This window comes from Sarcophilus harrisii, chromosome 4 (assembly GCF_902635505.1).
Source record: "Sarcophilus harrisii chromosome 4, mSarHar1.11, whole genome shotgun sequence".
Lineage (NCBI taxonomy): Eukaryota > Metazoa > Chordata > Mammalia > Dasyuromorphia > Dasyuridae > Sarcophilus > Sarcophilus harrisii.
The window spans coordinates 395014124-395038281 of record NC_045429.1 but is presented as its reverse complement, the minus strand read 5'-3'; the positions used below and the strand labels follow the sequence as shown (position 1 = coordinate 395038281).

Sequence of the window (24158 nt, the reverse complement as noted above, 5' to 3'; positions counted from 1 at the left end):
AGAGCTTTTTCAGATAATAATTCAGGAATTTTATTTCTACTTCATTTCAGTAATTGCCAAATAAAGGCTTTTTTTATTCATAAAAATCATAGTTTTTTATTTTTTCTACTTTATAATATTTTATTTGTTTTCCAATTACATGTAAAGATAGTTTTCAACATTCATTTTTGTAAGATTTTGAGTTCCAAATTCTTCTCCTACCATGCCATCCTTCCCCTCCTCTCTTCCTAAGACAGAAAGCAATCCTGATATAGGTTATACATGTACAATCATATTAAATATATTCCCACATTTGTCACATTGTGAAAGAAGATGAAAAAGAAAAAAAAACCCCAAAAATGAAAATAGCATACTTTGATCTGTGTTCAGACTCCAAGGTTCTTTCTCAAGATGTGAATAGCATTTTTCATTGTGAGTCTTTTGGAATTGTTTTTCATTATTGTATTATTGTTGAGAAGAGTGTCTCTCACCTATCATACTTGATTATCATAAAAGGTTTCAGCACCAGTGCCTCTATTTCTCTGCCATTACTCTGAATATGGATGAAACAAAAAGAGATGAATATATAACTGATCAATGTAGGATCAGCAGCAACCAGTACAGGATGACTATTTGCTAATAATGAAAATGTGTGACATTCCAATTTTCCATCTCCCACCCAGGATAGCAAGTTTCCTTTTCAAAGTTTATCTATGTTTCTTTAACACTACATAATCACTAAAAATTGATACAAAAGATAAAACTGCAGTTAGTCCAATGCCTTTCTGATCTTTGTCTATTTCAAAGGTAAAATAAGTAAGAGGCTTTACCAAAAGAGGTAGCAGATCATTGGGTAGATAATCTTTTTATCATTTGACAGTATATCATTATGCAAACCAGTACTATTTCCTCATCGCCTAAGGTTGTAATATAATTTTGCCTTTCAACCACTGATCACAAAGCAATTAGCTGCAAAAATCACTATGAAATGAATAAACAAATTCAAAAAGGTATATAAGTTCAATCAAAAAGTAAAAATTATATGACTATCAAACTCTACATAAACAAATTAAATAAGGGGCAGCTACATGGTACCTGGAGTCAGGAAGACTTATCCTCCTGAGTTCAAATCTGGCCTCAGACTTTTACTAGCTTTGTGATCCTGGGCAAGTCACTTAACTATTCTTGCCTCAGTTTCCTCATCTGTAAAATGAGCTGGAGAAAGAAATGGCAAACCACTTTGGTATCTTTGCCAAGAAAACCCCAAATGAAGTCACAAAGAATCAGACATGACTGAATCTGCTGAATAACACAGCAATAAAAGCAAACTATACATAGAAAGAACAATAATGAAAAACCTATAAAGTTACTTAAAATTGCAAAGAATTGTGGAGATTTGGAAAAGATCATGGGTATGTTCTTATGCTAATTGGACCTACAAAATAGTTGTAGGTGGATGAAAGATCAGAATTAAAACACACATCATTAAACTTGTACAAATATTTTAAGAGAAATTGCCCTTGAAGAAACTCATATTTCATAAGTATGCTCCAGAGAAAGTAAGGTGGCTTATAGAATTCATAGAAAATACCCAACTTCAGAAAATCTACAACCCATATTCATAATGCCTGACATAAACTTATAAATTCCATCACATCCTTTTTTATTTTGATGTGATAGGTAATATGAAACTGGTGGGAAGTTGAGACTACCAGTGACTGTCATAAGGAGTTTGGAAGTATATGTTTGAATTGTCTGTGACAGAAGAGATAAAGACTCTACAAAATGTACAAGAGATAAGATAATTGTAATAATTACTTATATAATTATATAATAATTTTTAAAAACTATTCAATTATCAGGTCTATACAAATGACTCCCATATCTACAGTTACTATAACCCCAGCCCTTGGCACAGACCCAGCACTGGCTGTGTATTATTGTCATCTTAAACTCTCAGGTTCAAAACAAAACTCTTTACTTTTATATTCATTCTTCTCAACTTTCCTATTATTGTCAAATGCCAGCCTATTCTTCCAACCATCCAGGCTTTCATTATCCTGGACTCTTCAATTCTTCAAATATAACACTTGTCAATTGACTCTTGATTTTTAAATGGCTGTCCCTCATGCCCAAATGTTCTCTATTATTTTTGTTTTCATGTCTTCCTTTAAGAGTTAACTCAGGAGTAGTTAGTTGGTACAATGGATAGAGCACCAGCCCTGAAATCAGCAGGACCTGAATTCATATCTGACCTCAGACACTTAACACTTTCTAGATGTGTGACTCTGGGCAAGTGGCTAACCCCAACTGCCTCAGCCAAAAAAAAAAAAAAAAAAAAAAAAAAAAGTTAACTGAAATTCCACCTTCTACAGTAAAATTTTCCTGTTACTGAATCACAACTCCTTACCTCCCTTCCCAATCCCCCCAGCTCCTGAAGTGCTTTCCCTGAGAGATTACAACTATTCTGTCCATGTCTGGTATGTACAAAGTTATTTCATGATGTCTTCCCCATCCTTATTGCATACCATAGTACCTGGAACATAGTAAACACTGTAAAACTTGTTGACTTTGACTGATATGCTATAGCTAAATCAAAATGCATATTAGAAGAGATTCTTGGACTTCGATTATTTTTCTATTCTTCAACCTATTTTTTATAGCAAAGTTTATAGCTTGGTTTTAGCTCTTAGAAAATGAAAGTGAATTTGAATTTCATAGATTTTGCCTTTAACAGTTGGAAGCCCATAAGTGTACTGAGGATGGCAGGAGGTCTTAATTAAATCAACAATTAACCTTTAGAATAATAGAGCGAACACAAGAACAGTGAATGGATTTGTTCATTTTTATGTCAACCTAAGCATACTAGCCAGTATGTGGTCTTTTTTTTAATAACCATTTTTTTCTTTGTTAATTAACAAGTATTTATTCATTTCCCCTCCCACTTCCTTTCCCCAACCTCATTAAATAAACAACAAAAAAAGAAAAATATGATCCTTATAATAAATATTCATAATCAAGCAAAGCAAATTCCCTCATTGTTCATATCCAAAAAATGTATGTTTTATTTTGTATTTTCAGTCCACCATGTCTCTTACCAGGAATTGAGTAACATGCTTCATCTTTGGTCCTCTGGAATCATGGTTTGTTATAGCATTGATAAGAGTTCAAAAGTCTTTCAAAGCTGTTTTTCTTCAAAATGTTATTGTAGAACTCATTCTTCTGCTTCTATTCCCTTTACTCTATATCAGTTCATACAGATTGTTTCAGTTTTCCCCAAAACAATTCCTTTTGTCATTTATCATACCATAGTATTTCACTACACTCAAACAGGTCAGAAGCATCTATGTGATGCAATAGACAAAGCACTGGATATGGAATCGGGAAGATCTGAACCTTAGACACTGAACTAGATATGTAACCCTGGACAAATCATTTGACTTCTGTCTGCCTCAATGTCTTGGCGTGTAATGGGCACTTCCTTCCTTCCTTCCTTCCTTCTTTCCTTCCTCCCTCCCTTCCTTCATTCTTCCTTTTCTTCATTCTCTTTTCATTTCTCTCTCCCTCCCTTATTCTCTCCTTTCCTTCTTTCATGCCTTTCTTCCTTCCTCTTCTGTCCCATCCCCTTTCTTTCTCCCTTCCTTCCTCCCTCCTACCAACAGTGCATTGGTGTATTGATTTTCTAAGTCTTTCCAACATATCATTTCCCCTTTTGATCATCCATGTCAATGTGAAAACTTTGAGGTATAACAATTTTTTTTTTATTTTTCTTAATTACATGTAGAACAATTTTAACATTAATTTTTTATACTTGAGTTATAATTTCCTCCCCCTCCTTAAGAAGGTAAGCATTTTGATATACACATGTGCAGTCATGCAAAACACATTTCCATATTAGCCATATAGCAAAAGTGATCTAGAAGATTTATTGTTTCTTTTGAATGCATAGCAAATTCTATTCCACACAAAGCCTCTGTGAATGATCCTTCTATTTAGCTTCAACTCTTTAATGTGCTTATCATGTAATATTATGTATTATAATTAATTTTTCTCATGCCTTATAGATTCCAAGCTATGAGGATAAAAGATGTGTCTAATCTAACCTTTATCTTCCTTCTAAACACCTAACTAGAATAGAGCTCTGAACACAGCAGGTACAGAATGTTTGTCAAGCGGAAGAAAGATTAGCTTTAGCCATTTTAGGTTTATAACTTCTTCATCGATCTCTCCTATCTTAGCTCCTTCTTTATGCCCGTTTCACTTCCTCAGCAACTGGCATATCACTGAATAGTTTCTTCAAATGTCATAGGTTCACAGAAATAGAGCTTAGAAGACTATTTCAGCCCCCTCACTTTAAACTGTGGCCCAAAGAGGTTGTGACTTGCCCAGGATCACATGTGGAATAAATAGCATAGCTAGGATTCAAATACAGTTGTCTTTCCCCATCATGAAGCCTGATCACATTACTAACCCTCCACTGGATTCCTTCCCCTAGTTGTCAGTATAAGGGTTAAGGTTCTATCCCCATCTCAATTAATGTAATTATAGAAGGGCCAGTCACCTAAATTGACTTCAAAGCTTTAACTACCTGTTAAAGGATTCTCCTAATAATAATGTATGGCCTCATCAATCTATTTGAAAGGATGGGAGAGTTCTGGCTATTGGATGAAGGCAGATGACTCCACACTCATCTTGTGATTAGCCAGAATGAGACATAGATCTAGATCTTTGTATAAAAAAAGCAGCTAACAGCAGTTGTTAATTTATTTAATAGAAGAGAATTGCAAATTCAGGAGTTGAGGATTCCAGAAGTGGAACCAGACCTCTGAGAGGGAATTACCCTGGAGGGAGGAAGGGATAATCATTTATATCTCTATCTCTCTTTTCCTTTCTCCTTTCCTTCTCCCCACCCTCATCAATCATGTTATTAGAGACCCAACCAGAAATTAAATTTCACTCAACATAAAGGGTAAATGGATGTGAAAATACATTCACTTAAAGAAAAAGGCAGCTTCAAGGACCATGACCCTTTGTACCAGAGAAAAATGCTAGCTATAGATACTAAGAATCCAGCCCACAAAGTGCTAGGAGTTCTCTCTTCATTATATATGTATATTTTTGGTGTACCTCATTACTAGTGTACTCCCAAGCTTGATCTCACTCTTTATTTGGAATTAATGTGTTTATGGGGGAGTGTGACCCAAACTTTTGGAGAGGATATTTTGTTATACTTTTTCTTACCATGTAATCTAAACAAATATCTTTGCTAAAAATCTTATTAATCTATTAGCTGATAATTAATGAAAAACACACTGACAAAGGGCTTGTGAGAACTATGAACACTAGAAACCCTGAAAATAAATAGTAGTTATCCTCTGGAGATCTCAAACCATTAGTGAAAGAGTAAAACTGGGAATAATCTAGAGGTAATTCTATACCTTATTTCAAATCAAAGATATTATTTATAAAATTACAGAATTTTGTTAATATGAGAAAACCTACAATTCATCTAGTTTAGTCCTTTTGTTTTACAAATGAGAATACTGAGAACCTGAAAAATTAAAATAGCTTGGCCAAAGTTCCATACTTCTCTCAGCCCCTCCTTCCTGGCTTCTTTTCTTGATTTAAATTTAACAAAATCTTTAAGTCCACGATCCTTTCCTATCTGACAGTTGGCATTCCCTTAATTTTGCCTACATCTAACTCTGCAACTTCCATTCATTGCTCCTAATACTGACCTTTCATAGCAAAAAGACAATTCAAATTCCTCTTCAATGTGATAGATATTAAAATTCTCAAAGATATCTTATCTCTACCCAGTCCCATTCCATCCCTAAGAAGGTTTCTTTTTTTTTCTCCCAGGTTAAATATTCCTAATTCTTTCAAGAGATGCCTTTGCAAAATAGCATCCACTCCCCTTACTATCATAATTGATCTTCTCTGAATGCAGCATCGTTTGCTGAAATATTTTCTAAAATGTGACACTTTAAATTCAACACAAAACATCAGATGTGATCTACTCAGGGGTAGAATAAAGTGAGACTTTAACTTTCCTGATTTTATTCATTATGCCTTTCATACAGTCAAGGATTGTTAGCTTTGTTAGTCATACTTCCAGTATGATATCTACTCATAGGTCTTTATCTGGTCTATAGCCATATCTCTATCCAATTTGAATGTGTATACTTGGTTTCTTGAAGTCAAATGTATAATGTCCCTGCAGGACCTCAGGATCAGCCAGTCAGGATAAACCAAAGTCCTTGGTCTTTAGGGGGAGAAGTGAAGGAGGCAGGCAAGCTGCCATGCCGCTTGCCAAAGATGAATCCTGGACTCTGGAGTCTCCAGCGTCTCTCCTCCTCATCCTGCTGCCAAGTCCACTCTAACTTCTCTCCCCAACCCCTTCAATCCTTGCTTACAATTATCTCACTACCCAAACATTCAGCAACCACCAATGGTGAGGAGAGCCATCACATCACCATCTCATCTAAATATGTATTATAGAGCCATTATCTCACATGGATAGGTAAATAGCCTTAAGTGTTTTCTTATGTGATTCAAGCATACCTTTTTTAGAGTTTCAACCCTCTACACAAATGGAGGACTTCACACTTAGCTCTATTAAGTTTCATTTTATTAGATGGGGCAGTTCTATTATATTAAGATTATATACACACACACACACACACACACATTATATATGTATATATTTCAATGTGTCACCAATATCCTAGTTTTCTCTCCCAGCTTCCCATCATTTACAAATTTTATAAATATGTCATCTATATATCTTCATCTAAATCATGGACAGAAATGCTGACCAGCACAGTCAGTGCCAGATATGCTAGGGAATTTTGTTCTAGGTGGGAATCAAATACATTTTGAACTTCGTCATTTAATCAATCCTGAGTCCAATTAACTATATTATCATACATTTGATTTGGATTAGCCTGTCTCTTTTGTACACAAGTATAAAACCTTACAAAATAACTTGCTGAAATACAAGCATTTTGTGTCAAATTCAAATTTGACAAACATTTGTTAGCATTTACTATGTGAATAACAGTCCTTCCTCTTACAAAACTTAAATTCTATTTGGGGCAGGGGTGGGAAAGAGGATAAGGTGGGGGAGAATTCATAAACACAGAGAAATAGAATATAAGTTACAGTGTGATGGGGCAAGAGAGAGATTCATACGGTCCATTCCAAGCAAGGTAAAGAACAGCTTTCAGAAATTTGTGGAGGCAGGAGATACCATCTCATTACATACATTCAATGTCCCACGAATCATATATTAAAATATATAAGACAGAAGGATATTGCTATGCAAATAATTTCATTCAACGATCAATAAAATATCTGGATTTCATTAAGGCATTCTATTCTAGAGTACAAAAACCAAAGACCATTAGCATATATATTTCAGAAGAACATTGCAGATGGAGCAGCAAGCTTGACCTAGAATTAAGTAGGAAGACAAGATGAAGTTGGATAACATTTGAGAAATTCAACTATGTTTTTAATGATCCTAAACTGGTAGTATCACCCAAAGCCCATCTATCTTCAATACCAACATCTTTATAGAATAAGGGAGAGGAAGGACTATTTGCAAGGTGGTAAAAGTTTGGGAACACAATCATAGTTCATAAAATTACCTGATAGTTATTCAGTGAATCAAAAGGTTTACATACAGACATTAGGTAGATTCAATTTATTTTAAAAAATCACCTTCAAAGCCAACATTTTATATCTGTTGGTAGGAAGGAGACAATATATATATATATATATATTTAAACCCTCTAACTTTGCCCAAAACCTTCCTGGCACATGCTAAAAATCAAAAGCAAGACTGAAAGAATGACAGAAGTAGATCTGAGACACCAAAGATAAATAAAGGGGATCTAGAAGGGAGAATGTATTATATGAAACACAAAAGGTCCATTTGTACAGGATTTTACTGTTAATGACATAAATGATAGAACCAAATTTATTCTGACCTATTTGTAATTTTACCCAAGTTTTATCCTTCAACTGACAGCTGCAACTATTTTAATTTTGAAATTCAGCTGTTCCTTTGACAGACTTTTCCAACACGATAGTCATGTTTAGAAGCATGACTCATTATATTCTCCAACTGCCAGTCCTCTACTGCATTGCTCTAGCTAGGGTCCTGCTTCCTGATCTATCCCAAGACTGAACTGGGATCAAACCATATACAACATGAGAAGCCGGGAATCATGCCCAAAACAGCTGGCTCAAAACTTGAGGGAGGAAATGAGAATGTGGAGGAATAGCAACAGAGACAAGAAAATGTGAAATACAAATGCCTTTTTTTCTCTTAATCTAATCTCAAAAACCTTGATAACTGTTTGACATAGTGTCAAGTGCCATAGTTCCTTTTGCTACCAACTCTGGCTACTATCTACTCTTCCTCAAACTTATTTATTCTTGCTAGAAGGCCAGAAGTTGAGAGGAAAGCAAACTCTGCAATAATACAGTGATTTCTAAACATTTCCCTTTTCTTAAGGGGAAGAAGGCATTTAGAGTTGAGGGAAGATAACCATGTCAGTTTATTAATTAGGATTTGAAAGATAGGATTTTTAAGATCAAACTTTTTTTCTCAAACTATGACAACATTTTTTCTTTCATATTTCTCTCTCACAAAATGCAAAACTTTATTCTAGTATATCAAAAGTCTTGAATAAAAGAACACAAGATTTTTTTTTAAAAAATTTACTTATTCTTTTTAAATAAATGTAATTTTACAGGATAAAACTGCATTCTCTTTATCATAAACCCAATCATGCAGACAACACAAGAATTATTGCTCAGATACCATCACACATTGCAAAACTATATAAATGTTGTAGTTAATTCAAATATTTATAGTTTTAGTGAAAAATTCTAAATAAATATTAAATGCTCTTTTCAAAGAACATCCAAAGACCAGATAAGAAAGGTAAAACATACACTACTAAGAATATTAAATTACTGATTTAATTTCATGTTTTGTCATCCAATTGATCAATGAAGACAGAATAGCATTAAAAAACCTTGTTTTACATACATTATATACCAACAATCTAAGCACTCTATGGCATTTATTTAAAATTATATCATTAGCTACATTTTAAAGCAAATAGTTTAAGAATAAATAGAATAAGGAATAAAGTTATGCATAGAACCATGACATTTTAAATAGCATATGCTGTTTATTCTTTTACATAAAATTTGTGTGCAAGCATTACATATGTAGTTCATCTACATCTAAAATATCTAAATATTTGAATTTATTGCAGTATGCATATATTTTTTCAAATAAAATCCATAATTTTAATGCCTTTTATATTAAAAACTTTTGATTAAAAAATTTTAAAACATTCTCATATATTTATTGGTAGCAATCACTAAAAATCTAGTGTCTTCTATGCTTACATAAAAGCCCTTAAAATATAGACATAATTATACAATATTTCAACAATCAGGCAAGAGAGGGAAAAAAAATACACACAATATTTTATTTGCTTATGTTTTAGGTTTCATTTACCAGGAAGTAACAAATAACCTTCACCTCATTTAATTATAAGATTACACAGAGGTACAAAGGAAACATTACACAGCCAATGGTTAACGAGTTTTCAGCCAGAGGTATTCCTTTATGCAAAGAAATTTATTTTTCAATATGGAAATAGTCTTTTTCATTGCCCTTGGTCCTAATCTTAGGGCCTTATATCAGGATATGTCCATTGCTCAAAGTGAAATGTAAACATTTTCATTGCAAATCATTCTTTTATTATAGCTGCCTTTGATTTTTCACTCATCTCCATAATGCTCTCTCCACTTACACACTCTTGTTATTATCAAAGAAATTTGGAAAAGCAAAGATCATTGGTGTTATGCTTTTGCAAAATATCTTAAACAATTCATTTATTTGCTGGTGGAACTACTGAATAGATAATATCAAGATCAAGTATTAAAGTCCCTAAATAGCTCATAAAGTATCTATTATCCAACCACTTTCTCATCACAAGTTGCAGATATTTTCCAGTGAAACCATAACATCTTTAGCTTTCCTGCACATAATAAACAGATATTAAGATTTTTAAATACTAGAGAATCATTTCTTGTCATACCAAACAACTCATAATTATCTAATAAAACATGGTCTTCATTCATATCTTCCTATAATTCTTTCAGGTGGTGTTAAGTGTGTTTGTACAGGAAGCATGTGCTACAGTGAACTTATAAATTTCTAAATTTGCCCAACACACCCAAGGACCGAGAGGCTAGTGGAGGGGAGCATTAGTGGAAGGCATATAGCAGTCAAATGCTATAGAAGAATGATAGGCAGGCTTAGAGGAACCAGAGTGGATGCTTCTCTTAACCACCAGTGAAAACATACTGAACTGGTCTGGGTTAGAGGGCCCAGAGCACTCTTTACATTTAGGTAAAAGAGCTCCTTCCCGATAACCTTAGTCCATTATCAGGCCCCACTGATTTTACGCTGCTCTGTTCAGATCTTGAATTCTAGTTTAGTTCTGGGGTGTGAGTCCATGTGAATGCACATGCTTTGGGGCACCACTTACGCCACATCACTCGTGATGCCATGTTTTTCATTTACTTCTTAATAAAATCTGAAATCTGCAATTTTATGTTCTGTGCTGAATCACTGTGAACAACTGATACTACCAATTTAGATTAGCTAGCTTAGAACCATTTCTGCCAAACTTTTGGTTTGAGGCAATTGCAATAAAAACATTTAAAGTGACAATTTAAATATCCCCCATAATACAAACACCTTTTGGACAAAGCAAATTTCCTCTGGAGTACTAAAGGAGAACACATTTGAAACCACAATACCTACCAGTACATGCCCTTTGTTGGACAACCATTGTGCTACAAGCACCAAAAACTAATCTTGCAAATGATAATGAAGTCAACTTTTCTCAAAAATGAGGGTCAAATTTGGTGACTATACCACCAAAATTCAAAGAAATTATACAAATTTTAAGCCTAAATTTTTTTTAATAAAACCTACATTAGTAAAAATGTAATTCGAGTCAAATTTCTTTTTAAATTTTAGAAAAGAATTTTATTTAAATGTTTATTGTAAACTTTATGTAAATTTTTAACTAGACCTTTAACACTATACTGAATTCTGCACAGTACATTTAAAGTTATTTAAATATTAAATGAAAGGTTAATTTAAAGTTATTTAAAGTTGATCAAGGCATGTAACTATTATATCTCTTTCAATGCAGGGCTTTTCCATAAATATTACATATTTTAAGCAACTGGACTGAAAAATCTATAATAAAGAACTTTCCCTATCTAACATAAACATCCTGTTAACCTATCTCTCTGGATTTTAAACAATTGCAGGCATTCTTCATTAAGAGGATTTTATACATAAGAACAAACTCAAGTCCTAATTCTTTTAAATTGCCCAAAGAAAATACTTAATTGTGTTAATTAGTTCCACAGCTAATACTTAACTCTGATTTTGCATGAACAATCACATGGGTAATTAACTCAACTTATGTAACAAAATTTTCTGCTGAATTTTAAAGTCACGGTATGAAGGTTTTAGTTTTGGTAATATCAAGTTACCAATAATATAATTAATTTCCTACAAAAAAAGTTGTTAGAAAATACCTTTACATCAGTTTTATCTATTTTGAAAAACATCTGAATCTCAAATAAGAGCCCCTAAAAATTTATCTAAGATCTATCCACTCAGAATATTTAGTATCTAAATTTTCTCATCTCTTAACCAGAGGTATTCCGAAATCATTAAACCATCTACATCTCAAAATGTCATAATCACAGTACAACTAAATTTGGAGAAATAAATTTTCTGTGAACGATGTGAATTTCAAGTTATTAAATTACCTATCTTTCATTTCATGTATTTTATATCAGCAGTGAAACTGGACTGTTTAGATTTTAAAATTAAGGATTTTATAGTAAATAATATACAGCAAATACATAAACAAATACTATATATTTGATTAACATAAGCAAAAATAGCTTAATCTAAAATGACACTTCCAATATATTTATATTTGAGGTACTTATGCTAATGAAAGGTATTGTTTGTGACAGATATAACAAATAGTTTTAGCTAGAAATACTGTGTTGAGGTTTCAGAATATTAAATTTACACAGTCTTTATCTCAAGCAGCTTTTTAATCTATGTTCAGAACTAAAAAGATATCTTAATAACTAAGCTCTCTATTTCAAATTTATTTCATTCTATAGCTATGTATTTCTAAAACAGTATTGTGCATATGTGTTTGCCAAAAAGGCTGGGGTGAGAGAAATATTTTTCCTATTCTTTCATCTAAGTAATGAAGTCAATAAATATTTATTGACTATTTAAGTGCAAGGTGCTGATAGTGTGCCATTAATTAAGGATTTAAAAGTATTAATGATTTAAAAAATAAATGCCAATTGTTTAAGTGGTTTAAGTATAATTTTTTTTCCAAATGTTTTTATGACTTGCAGACTGGACAAACAATTCAAATAAGAAAAAACAACTCTGGTTTGATTTAGTAAATCATTTCTGACTATATCAGGCCATTTACAATCCAAAGTGGAACTTTCATCAGATTATTAAGAGTGAAAGTTCCATTCCAGTGAAAATAATTAGAAATGTACCTGACACAAATCTTTATTATTATTATTATTAAGATTCTTTTAATCCCTGATGTCCATCCTTGGTCAGATAAAAAAGAGTATTTTCCTTTCATAGGTAGAACAAAACAGAGTTTAATCACCAGTCTTTCAGCAAATGAACTGCTCTCTTTTATATACATGTGATAATGCTAATAATCACCACATGTACATAATTACATCATCATCCTTTGTCTTTTAAATAAAATTAAAAAAAAAAAAAAAAAAAAAAAACAACCACCACCACCAAAACGTGAAAAGTTCTATCTACATATCACTGGGTCTTAACTCTATTAAAAACATACCCATATACCCCCAAAAACCCTGCAATATTTTTAGGGTATTTTTAGGAAGATAAATGGCCTACCTCAAGAATTTGATAGATATCATACTGTAGGAGATGATCTTTGGTACTGATGATTACTGGGCTTTAAATGCAAAGAAGATTTTGCAAATCACAAGAGAATAATTTATCTTCTACAAGGTAGGTGGAGAGGGAGACAAGGCAGCAAAATCATCGCACTTTTCTTCACAATTCATCCTTTTATTCTAACCATATAATCACCTACTAACATTTTTAGAGAAATCATTCGTCTCTTGTGGAAATTTTTAATTAGATCTATGTCAGTTCTTACTGTTATATAAAAATAGACCACAGTATTAACTTGATAAAATGCTAAAGACAGAAATTTAAAAAAAAAAAAATACAGCCTGTTTAATAGCTTTCATTAATAACTGATCATATATAGTAAAAGATTTTACCTTCTGATTATTTCAGATCCAAATAAGAAAGGAGACAAATATCAATATATTTAATCACAAGGATGTTAACAAATATTGAGAAGTTTTGGAGGGATTAATAAAATAAGATAAAACTAGAACACTAGAGTAGGCACATTTGGAATATCCTTCTGAGATGCCTACTGCTGTCAAATATTGATTGTTCTCTCCCTCCCCACTCCCACTCTTGAATCTCTTCTTTCATCAACACATATCAAGGAAGGATGTGCTCAGTTCTAGAGAAAATTATTAAGAAGAGAGGGGGAAATAAGTTTGCTAATTACATGAAATTTCTTCCATCAGGAAGAACAGAATTTGAACCAGTCTTAAACTGGGAATTAAGAAATTCCAAGTTGTTAAAATACCTCTGAAATTAAGATTGGTTTCTTTTTTCAGCTAACCCCAAAAGTTGGTTATAAAATAACCAAAATTTTACGTGTTCTGACATGATAAACAAGGGAAAAAATATATAAAGAGCATATATACAAAATCCCTATCTACCTAAAAGGAAAAAAAAATCACACAATACAGGAAACATTTTCCATGACTGAGCTAATTAGATACATATAATGAGGCAAAAACACTTCATCCAGATATTTAAATGGATAAGCTGTGCCAGAGTCATCATTTCATGTCTCAAAGTTCCTTGATTAATATTGACCATTTAGAAGCCAAGGCCCATACAAGTGTTGGTTGCCAAGAAACACTGATAGAAAAGAGAGCTAAAGGTCATTTAAATTCTGTTGACAGAATTACCCAGATAAAATGAAGTGCACCACACACATGAACACAGCCATCTTTTCATGGTGAAAAATGCTAGTGCAGGTAATACATTTCTGAAGATCTTCATTGAATTCATTAATTGTTCTTTAAACTCCTAAAGTTGTATTCATGCTTATAAGGCAGCTGGAAAGCTGAAAAGGTGTCTTGGAATAAAAGCAACTCTTAGTTTTTCTTTCCTAAAGTTAAAAACAAATGTTGTCATGGAAATCTTGAATAGCAAATATTAACAAAGAAGCAGAGACCATGCCAAGAAATGTCATATCAGCACATATCAGCACAAATGTTAAGTTGTAATGAAGGTGTTTTTCAATATGCCATTTTTAGTCAAGTTTTCCATTTTGATGACTCTTGTTGGTTTTCTCCTTTCTTATAAGAGAGATGACTCTGAGACATCCCTTTGAAATTTTGATCATCCACATCACATTCATTACATCTAAAACACTACTGCAACCAATCCAGGCACTTTGGGCACTAAATCCTAGTCTGTTGAAAGGTTCTGTTCCAAATAGAGCATAAATATGACTATAAAAAGGAGGTATAACTGCAATTCTTACAATAAAGAATACTACTGTCATTAGTACACCATTGATGATGTTAGCTTTAGAAGACTTGGGATATCCTAGCACTTCAAGGAACCACCTGGAAAAAAAAAAAAAAAAACCATCAATTAAACTAAATCCATATGTCATGGGTAATATGAAGTGAAGGTGAACATTTTTTACTTTTGCTTTCAGAATGCAATAGGTTCCATTCTATATGACATATGGATGCACACAGTAATTTTGATAACTTGTTTTTTTTTAAAGAATATAAAATGTGTGTGTATGATATCAATATTAAATATAATGGACACATTACAAGCATCCACACTAAACTGGAAAATTCAAAGTAAGGATCTAAAAGCCATGAAAAGGGGGGAGGAAATGTGATCAAGAGCAACTATTTAAATTCAATCAACTTCAGTGGTTCCCAGTTACCTCCATGATCAATATGCAAATCTCTTTTTAATTTTTAAAGCCCTCCACCATCTGGCCTCTTCTACCTTTCCAATTTTTTAATACGTTACTCCTCCTGCTTTTCCCTCCCCTTATTTCATCCCACCCCCACTCCGTATCACATAATCTGGCACTAGTTTCCCTACTGTTACTTAAACAAAGCACTATCTCCCCAAGGCATTTTCAGTGACTGTCCCCTATGTCTCGAATTCTCTTTTTCCTTACCTTTGCCTCCCAACTTTCTTCAAATCTCAACTGAAAATACCAACTTTTGCAAGATACCTATCTCAATCCCATGCATCCAAATTATCTCCAATTTCTTGTGAGTCTTTTTATACATAGTTAATAGCATACTAATTCACCCTTAAAATTCACCTCCTCAGAAGTAGGTCCTGTTTTTTTTTTTCTGCTTTTCTTTGTTTCCCAAGTACTTAGCACAGTGCCTAGCATATAGTAGATGCTTAATAAACGATTGCTGACTTGACTTAGAAGGAAAATAGACAAAAGTTTTAGCAAAATATTCCCATTTGTGGTCAGAAATTCTGGGCTACAATCCTATTTCAAAAACTAATAAGTCATGTAGTCTCTCTAAATTTCAGTTTTCCCACTTTGTCACTGTTGGTCAGTCATTTTTCAGTCATGTATGACTCTTCATTACCCCACTGGGGGTTTACTTGGCAAAGATAATGGAATTGTTGCTATTCTTTCTTCAGTTCATTTTACAAACAAGGAAACTGAGGAAAACAGGGTTAACTGATTTGCCCACACAATCTAGTTAAGTGTCTGAAGCCAGATTTGAACTCAAGGAGATGTCTTCCTGACTTCAGAATCAGCACTCTATCTACTATACTCTATCCACCTAGTTGTCCCAATTATGGATGTATCATGCATCTAAAATATAGTGTCTTATAAAATGTATGTATGGTGCTGAGTTATTCTTCTGTGGAATCTTCTGAGTTTTGGCAAAGATCATTTTACTCCAAAATCATGATACTCAGATTCTTTTGCCCAGTGTATAAAATGTTCTACTATACTACCAAATGAGATCATTCATTCAATAGAGATTCACTGAGTCTTGCTTAATGAGCAAGGTACTATGCTAAGTAATAAATGAAAACAATTCTAATATTTGTGAAATGATTGTTATTTACAGTAACTAAATCACTTAGAAGTCTTCAAAATAGAGCCCATGATATATAATCAAGATTATTTATCTATCTATCTATCTGATAGATATAGAATTTCATCCTGTGTTTTAAGTGACATTATAACAAGCCCCTATGTTAGGTTAGTATTGTAAATAATAATTTTAGAGATGGAGGTATCAGGGCAATGGAACATCATTTTCTACTTTAAAAAATAGCGTACAATAACCAACTTTAAAAATCATTAACAATATCAACAACCTACCGCTGATTCACAAAAGGATTTGAAAATTCTGCAATCAGACGAAAGTTACCAAAATATGCCAGCACTCCTCTCATCTAGATTATAAATATGAAATACATAAAGTCAGGTATATCAACTTTTACCAAAATTTCCAGCTATTTAAGAAAACATACAAATTATATACATTTTCATTTTTTTTCTTTTCTTCATAACAGAATTTTAATATTAAAATGTTCAAAGATGAATATTATCAGACTTTTACCATTATAGTTTTATTAATTCTATAGAAAAACATTAGGAATTTGAGGCTTTGTTATTTTTAAGAGTAGAGGGGAAATCATTACATATGCTACCATTTCTGTTTTTGAGAAAAAAATGTTAAATAGGGCCCCCAAATTTAATAGGTTCTGAAAACAGTAATAATTAAGGACTACATTCTTAAATGGCTCTGGAGTTAAAAAGCTGGCATGTTTATACCAGGCATTTAACTTGAATTTTATATTCTATTTTAATACATTCTTAAGTCAGGGTCGTCAAGATCAGAAGGAAACCAGAAAATTGGAGGAAAAAATGTTCTAGACATAAATAAATATAAAATATTTCTCAGATAAGGGTCTCATATCTCAAATATATTTTTTAAAAACTTAGTAAATCTATAAGAATGAGTCATCCCCCAGTTAATAAATGGTCAAAAGATATGAACAGGCTATTTTCTATTGAAGAAATCAAAACAATTTACAATTATATGAAAAAATGTTCTATATTAGATTAGAGAAATGCAAATTAAAACAACTTTGATATATAATTTACACCTATTAATTCGATTAAAATGATATAAGAAAAAAGAGGCAAATATGGAATATGGAAAATCTGGGACACTAATTCACTGTTTGTGGAACTGTAAATTGATCCAATCATTCTGGAGAACAATTTGGAATTATGCCAAAAGAGTTATAAAATTGCCTGTACCCTTTCCTTCTCAAGATGTTTAGGGAAAAAGGAAAAAAAGAAAACCTCTATGTTCTAAAATAGTTATAGCAGCTCTCTTTGTGGTGATAAAAAACGAAATTGCGGGGGATATCCATCAATTGGGGAATGGTTGAACAAGTTGTAGCACATGGATTGTGATGGAATACTACTGAACTATTAGAAAAAAAGAAAAATCTTAAATCAGTAACCAATCAGCTACCAATAAAAAAAATCTGAAAGCAAACTGAAGATTTTTAGCCCAAACATATATACCAAATTAGCTTAATCTACCAAATTTGTGCTGATAAACTGGAGATAATTGTTTCAACTCAATAAAAAAAAAAATTCAACTGTTTATTATATGCAAAGAATTATGCTAAATTAGATTAGACAGGATCCCTGGATGCAAGAAATTTATAGTGTTGTTGAGGCATATGCCACATATCCAATCAACTAATACAAAACAATGAAAACATTAGAAAGGCACAAAGTACAATGTCTTACTAATGGGACAATTGATAGATGTTATGATTTACTAAAGAAATAAAGGAAAGCTTCAAAGAGGCAGTTGCATCTGAGCCTTGGATTTTGATAAACATGAAGAAATTCAATTGGTAAAGAAAGGAAAGCAAAACATTCCAGACATCAATCAATTACAAAAGTATCCATTAAATGCCTACTATGAGCAGCCATGGGATTAAGCACTGGTTATACAAAGTACTGGTTCACTGAAATTGGGATTTCACTGGATTAAGTACTAGTTATACCGAAAACAAATCCTGCTCTGGAGTTAATAATGTTCAAAAGAGGATATGGGAAGAGATAAAATATGGAGAGAGGATACTTTTTTTTTCTAAGTATATTTTTTAAAAATTGACAAGATGATTTCAGGAAAAAACAAGGTGCTTGAAGCTGAGGGGGGATTGATTAGGAGGTGTCTCATGTAGAAGGTAAAATTTAAACCGAGTCTCAATGGAATTCTAAATATAAATTTCATTTTAAAATGTGTTAGACTCTTCAGAACCTGGCTTCTTCCTACCCTTTCAATCTTCCCACACTTTACTTAATAACAATAATAATCTAACATTTATATAGTATTTACTATGTGTCAGGCACAATGATAAGCTCTTTACAATTATAATCTCATTTGAACCTCACAACAACCTTGGAAGAAAATTATTATTCCCATTCTACAGTTGAAGAGACTGAGGCAGACAGAAATCAAGTGATTTGCCTAGGATCATACAATTAGTAAGTGCTGTATTTGAATTCTGATTTCTTACAGTATTTACTAGGTATGTGATTCCAGCCAAGTCACTTTATCTTTGTTTGCCTCACTTTCCTCAACTACAAAATGTGAATAACCATAGCAGTTACTTCCTAGAATTGTTGTAAATGAGATTAATATTTATTAAGTACTTAGTATAGTGTCTGATATATATAGTATGTACTTCAAACAAACATTTACCGACCAGTTATCTCCACCATTACTATGTAAGATTCTTAAAGGAAGAGACTGTTTTTTTTTTCCTGGTTTTGCCTTTATTTATCTCTTTAGCACTTAGCACAGTGCTGCTAATTATAAATGCTTTATAATTGATTCCTGATTGAAAGTTTGACTGGGGAAGAACTTAATCTGCATAAGGAAGATTTATTTTGTAGTAGTATGAGAAAGACAGGTTAGAGAGAGGAGAAAATGAAATCAGAAAGACCTGAAAAGGCAGTACTCCAATAGTCCAAGGCAAATAGTTACGATTTACAATAATGGCAGTGGGTGGAAGTAAAGAAGAAAAATGGAAGGCACCAGTGGAGATAAAATCTTCAAATGTGTAACCTAAGTTTCCTGCCAAACTTGGGCCAAACCTAGAAACCTTGATTACAAAAATGGAGAAGAAAACATCAAAATCAATATTTCAAGAAGGGGAGACTAGTTGGATGGTGATGCTGCTAAAGGAAATAATTACCAAAACAAAGCAGGTTTGTGAAAAAAAATTATTATGTTCAATTTTGAATAAAATTGATATTGAACAACTGGTAGAGTACCCAAGATTTTTAATTTTGTGTCACAGGAAACAGTTGTTCCCTAGAATAAAAAATATATTAAATTTCATATCCTTTTTTAAAATTAGTTGTTCCCATCTCAATGGGAATGTTATAAAAATGGAGAAATATAATTGTTTCTAAATTCTTTAAGGACCTGCAGAATTCTCGTATGTAAATTCTGGAACTCCTTAAATGTAGAATTTAGAAATTTAGAAGTCAATTAAAATTTGTTTTTATCATCTCAAGGTCACTGTCCTCAGTGAAGTTGGAATGGATAATGAGAAAAAAAAGGGATAACCCTAGAAACGAGATTAGCACATCTCATGTTCCCATTTAACTGCTTCTAGTCAAAGGGCTCAAAGTATTTAACTAAAAACATAATCAATTCACCAAAATACATGATTTTTCAAAATGTCTACTAAGCTTAAAACAACTTAATGCCAGAGACATAATAGACCTAATTTCCAAACATCTTTTTTAGTCATTAAAATAACAGCCTTCTTGTTTGGGGTTTTTATTTCTTTGCTTGTTTGTTTTTCCCAGTAGCCCCAAACTTCTGGCTAAAAACAAGGACAGCACTCACAAATTTCATTCATAACCACTGCTGTCCACCACATTCTTTGCTCCTTTATCAATTCTCTTTTGTTCTTGCCCCAGAGCTAGCTCTGAATATAGAATTACTAACAGATACAAATCTCGGGAACTAAAACCAATTTGGTTAAACCAAAAGCCAATTTGGCACTGAAAACAAAAGCTGATTGGCCCTTTAAAATTTGTAGACCACATTCTTGAATGGAGATACAATCTCAGATGAATTCTACTATGTCTTTTGTAGTAGATAATATTAAATAAATCCTCCAAGTAGATTCACATGTATTTTTTAACAAAAGTAAATAAGATGCAACTTTCTTAAACTTGTGTCATGAATTTTTAAACAAATATGAGTAATCAAACCAAACAAATTTTCAGGGCAGAGAGATGGCACAATGGATAGAGCACTGGCCCTGAAGTCAGGAGGACCTGAGTTCAAATCTGGCCTCAGATACTTAACACTTCCTAACCGTGTGACCCTGGGCAAGTCACTTAATCCCAACTGCCTCCTCCCCACACACATTCACACACAATTCTTATATTTGCCACATATCTCATTCTTTCTGCATATTTAATCCGATACTTCTCATGAAGAAGTGGATGGAATTTCTCATCACCAGCCCATAATGGTCTCTGAGATATTTAAGAGTAAGAATATTTTTAAATGATCTATATAGAGAAGAATAAAATGATTCAAGCATATGGCTTTAATCTTGACTCAGTTTAAAAGGAGATATTAGCCTAGAGAGAACAAAACTTGAATGCCTACTATTTAGAGGAATGAAGAAAAAAGAACTGGTTGAAGTTCAATTTCTTCAGGAGACAATTTCCAGAATAAAAGCTTAGGAAGATTCTTGTTTGCAACAAGGTACTGCCAAAAATCTGCTAATTATAGAAAAACTACCTGGGTAAGCAGTTTCTAACAATAACACGGATAGGAAATATCCTCTGTGGGAAGGAGGCCTGGAAGAGTGAAAAGCAACGGCAGTTTACTCTCTTAGCCCAAAAGTCAACAGCAAGAGGCACAATGAACCCAGGATCTAAGCTATATCAACTATGGAAAGCATAAAGGAATATTACAATGACTGGTTGAGGTAATGCAAAGTTTTTCTTGGGGAGCTAATGAACAACCAACCATTTGTGCAAAATAGTCTCATGTCACATATGCCCTCTTAAAGTCAAGTTATAATTTTCTTCTGGACCAAAAAGAGATGATGATTTGGGGAGGAAAAGTGGCACAAAAAGACACACCCAATACCACAAGGACAACTAATTGACACAGTGGATAGAATGCTGTACTCGCAACCAGTAAAACCTGAATTTCAATTCTGCCTCAGACACTTGAGTAAATAGACCTGAGTAAGTTACCTGCTTTAGTATTCCCACCTATAAAAGGAGGATAGTAATAGGACCTACTTCACAAGATTGCTATGAGAACCCAATTAGATAATATAAAAAGTTTTGCTAAACTTAAAGCATTACATGTATACTTTTTGAGAATAAGGGATTATTTTGTTTCTTGTATTTGAATCTTCAGTACCTGGTACATAATTGGCATTTAATAAATGCCTGTTGATTGATTAATCTTTGTCTTTCTAGCCACAGTGCTCAGCATAGTGACTAAACATTGAGTAGACACTTAAAAACGTCTTTTGATTCACAGCCCTTTCTCGCTGTAGCATCTATTCTCCAGACTGCTGCAATGCCTCAGCTGCCTTTTTTCTTTTTGTATATGGACTCCTCTCATTTTTGAGTTCTTCTCAAACTACATTTTGAGGAAGAGCATAGACTAGCTATCCTTCACTCTCCAGACTCCCTATCACTATGCCCCCATGTGAGGATATACCCTTCTTCCCATTTCTTTTTACATGTTCTCTTCTCACATTAGGATGTAAGTTCCTTGAAGGTAGAAACTTTCTTTCTTTCTGCTTATATTTGTATTCCCAGTGCTTAGCATAGTGCCTGGCTCAGGCAATGTGCTTAACACTATCATTTTCCTGTAATCACATTATACAACCTGGCTAATTCACACTGAATTTTCAAACCAATAAGATGAATGCAAGCAATAATCATCTGTTAAGAAAGGCAGTGTGTCTGAACTTTTTTTTTCCAAGAAGATCTTGAGACGTTTGTGTTGTCTACCAGGAAGCAGATTCCAGTCCCTACCTTTACTCTAGAATCTCAGGCTCCTTTACCCAAATGGTTTGAGAGCTGCCACCTCCCACAGTCCTGGTTGTTCCAGTTTCTCTTTGGGCCCAATGCAGTAACTGCTGGCTCTTATCCAAAACCCCTACATAATGATCTAGCTTCACTTTAGCTACTGATTCTTCCCATTTCCCTGCATGAAAAAAGAAAGTTTGAATCTCAAGAGAAATGGATAAAAGAAGACTCCACAACATAAGCCAGTGTACAAAAACCTTATATCCTATGAACATCAACATTATCATTTTCATTACTATTATTACAGCAATCACTACCACTACCTCGTTACTATCACTACCATTATCACTACTGCCACCAGTACTGCTATTAATAGTAAGATTTCTACTCCTGCTATCACTACCATCCTCATCCCTACCACCACTATCACTTTCAACACTACTGCTACCACTACCATCACTACAAGCACCACCACTGCTGCTATAATTAGCTAATTCAGTGGGTAGCTATGTGAGTTAAGAGAAAAAGACATAGTGAAAAATGTGTTATAGAAGTAAAAAATAGTGATGATTGAGAAATTAATGGAAATGTAGAGAGTGAGAGTAAAGAGTTGAGGATGGAGCTGAGGTTGTATGACTAGGGAACTGAAAGGATAGTGATGCACTCAATAGTAATAAAGCTTGAAAAAGGGGAGTTTGGAAGCAAAGACATATGAGTAGGTTTTGGATATGATAAATTTGATATAGCAAATACAACAGCCAACTTGAAATAGCTAATAAGCAATAGTTGGTGAGGAAATAAACCTCAGGGCAGAGGATGGAGTCATTTCTATAATGTGATATCTAAAGCCACAGGAACTAATGAGAGAATCAAAGAAGGGGAGAGAAATTAGAAAAGGAGGCCCCGTTCAGGCCTGTGGGAGAGCCCACCAAATTGGCACTGTACTATATTCAGGAAATGTGTAAAAGAAAATGAAACAGTGCCTTCCCTCAAGGAATTATCCCATTGGGAGGATATAAAATTTTCAAGACTTATTATATCATTAGATGAAAATGGTATTCAAAAAAAAAAAAAAGGTTTAAGAGCAGATAGGTAGTACAGTGTTAGAGTATCAGCCCTGAAGTCAGGAGGATCTGAGTTCAAATCCAGCCTCAGACAATTGACACTTACTAGTTGTATGACCCTAGTAAAGTCACTGAACCCCAACTACCTCTCCAAAAAAAAGGGGGAGTGGGGAGCTAGGTATCAGGGAATAGCCTAAGATTCCTGAAAGCACATAACAGATTTTTCAAAATAATTTTTCCTTACTGTCCAGGTATATAGACTGCATTAATGTTAACAGAATAGATTATCCATTCAATCATGTCATAAATTAGATAATTTCCATTTTTTTTCCTTGTACAAATTATTAGATTAATTTCCTCTGAGTAATTATGGATTTCACTGAAAAAGCTTTGCAATTCTCTGGAGTTTAAAGTAATAAGCACAGTTTTATCCATAGAAAGGAATATCTGGAAGATTTCATCTAAAAAGAAGCTCTCTTCTACTTGACCATGAGCAAGTCATCCTGCATAATAGTGGATAAAACTTCTGGCAAGGATATTTCTCCTATTAAATATTAACCAATAGAGGGTCATTAAACAGTTATTCTTATAGTTGTGTTTATCAAAGAATCTTGACAAATCACACAAATTTTTGCAAGAGTCAGCTAATTAAACTCTCAATTTGTAGTCTTTGCTTTCTACATTTCCCCTTTATACAGCTGCTACAATCTTTATGAACCAAAATTGTAAGTGC

At 33.2% G+C, this 24158-nt stretch overlaps 1 protein-coding gene across 1 annotated transcript in view; it reads right to left on the bottom strand.

Moving 5' to 3' along the window:
- Positions 1-9163: 9163 nt before the first annotated feature.
- Positions 9164-24158, bottom strand: part of LOC100931063 (TLC domain-containing protein 4) — an 82442-nt gene continuing 67447 nt past the window's right edge. Inside the window, exons 7-8 of the mRNA XM_003769675.4 lie at positions 16620-16693; positions 9164-14853 (exon numbers count right to left, since the gene is read on the bottom strand). Coding sequence (XP_003769723.1) covers positions 14535-14853; positions 16620-16693 — 393 coding nt within the window. The 3' untranslated portion in view covers positions 9164-14534. The remainder of the gene's footprint in view (positions 14854-16619; positions 16694-24158) is intronic.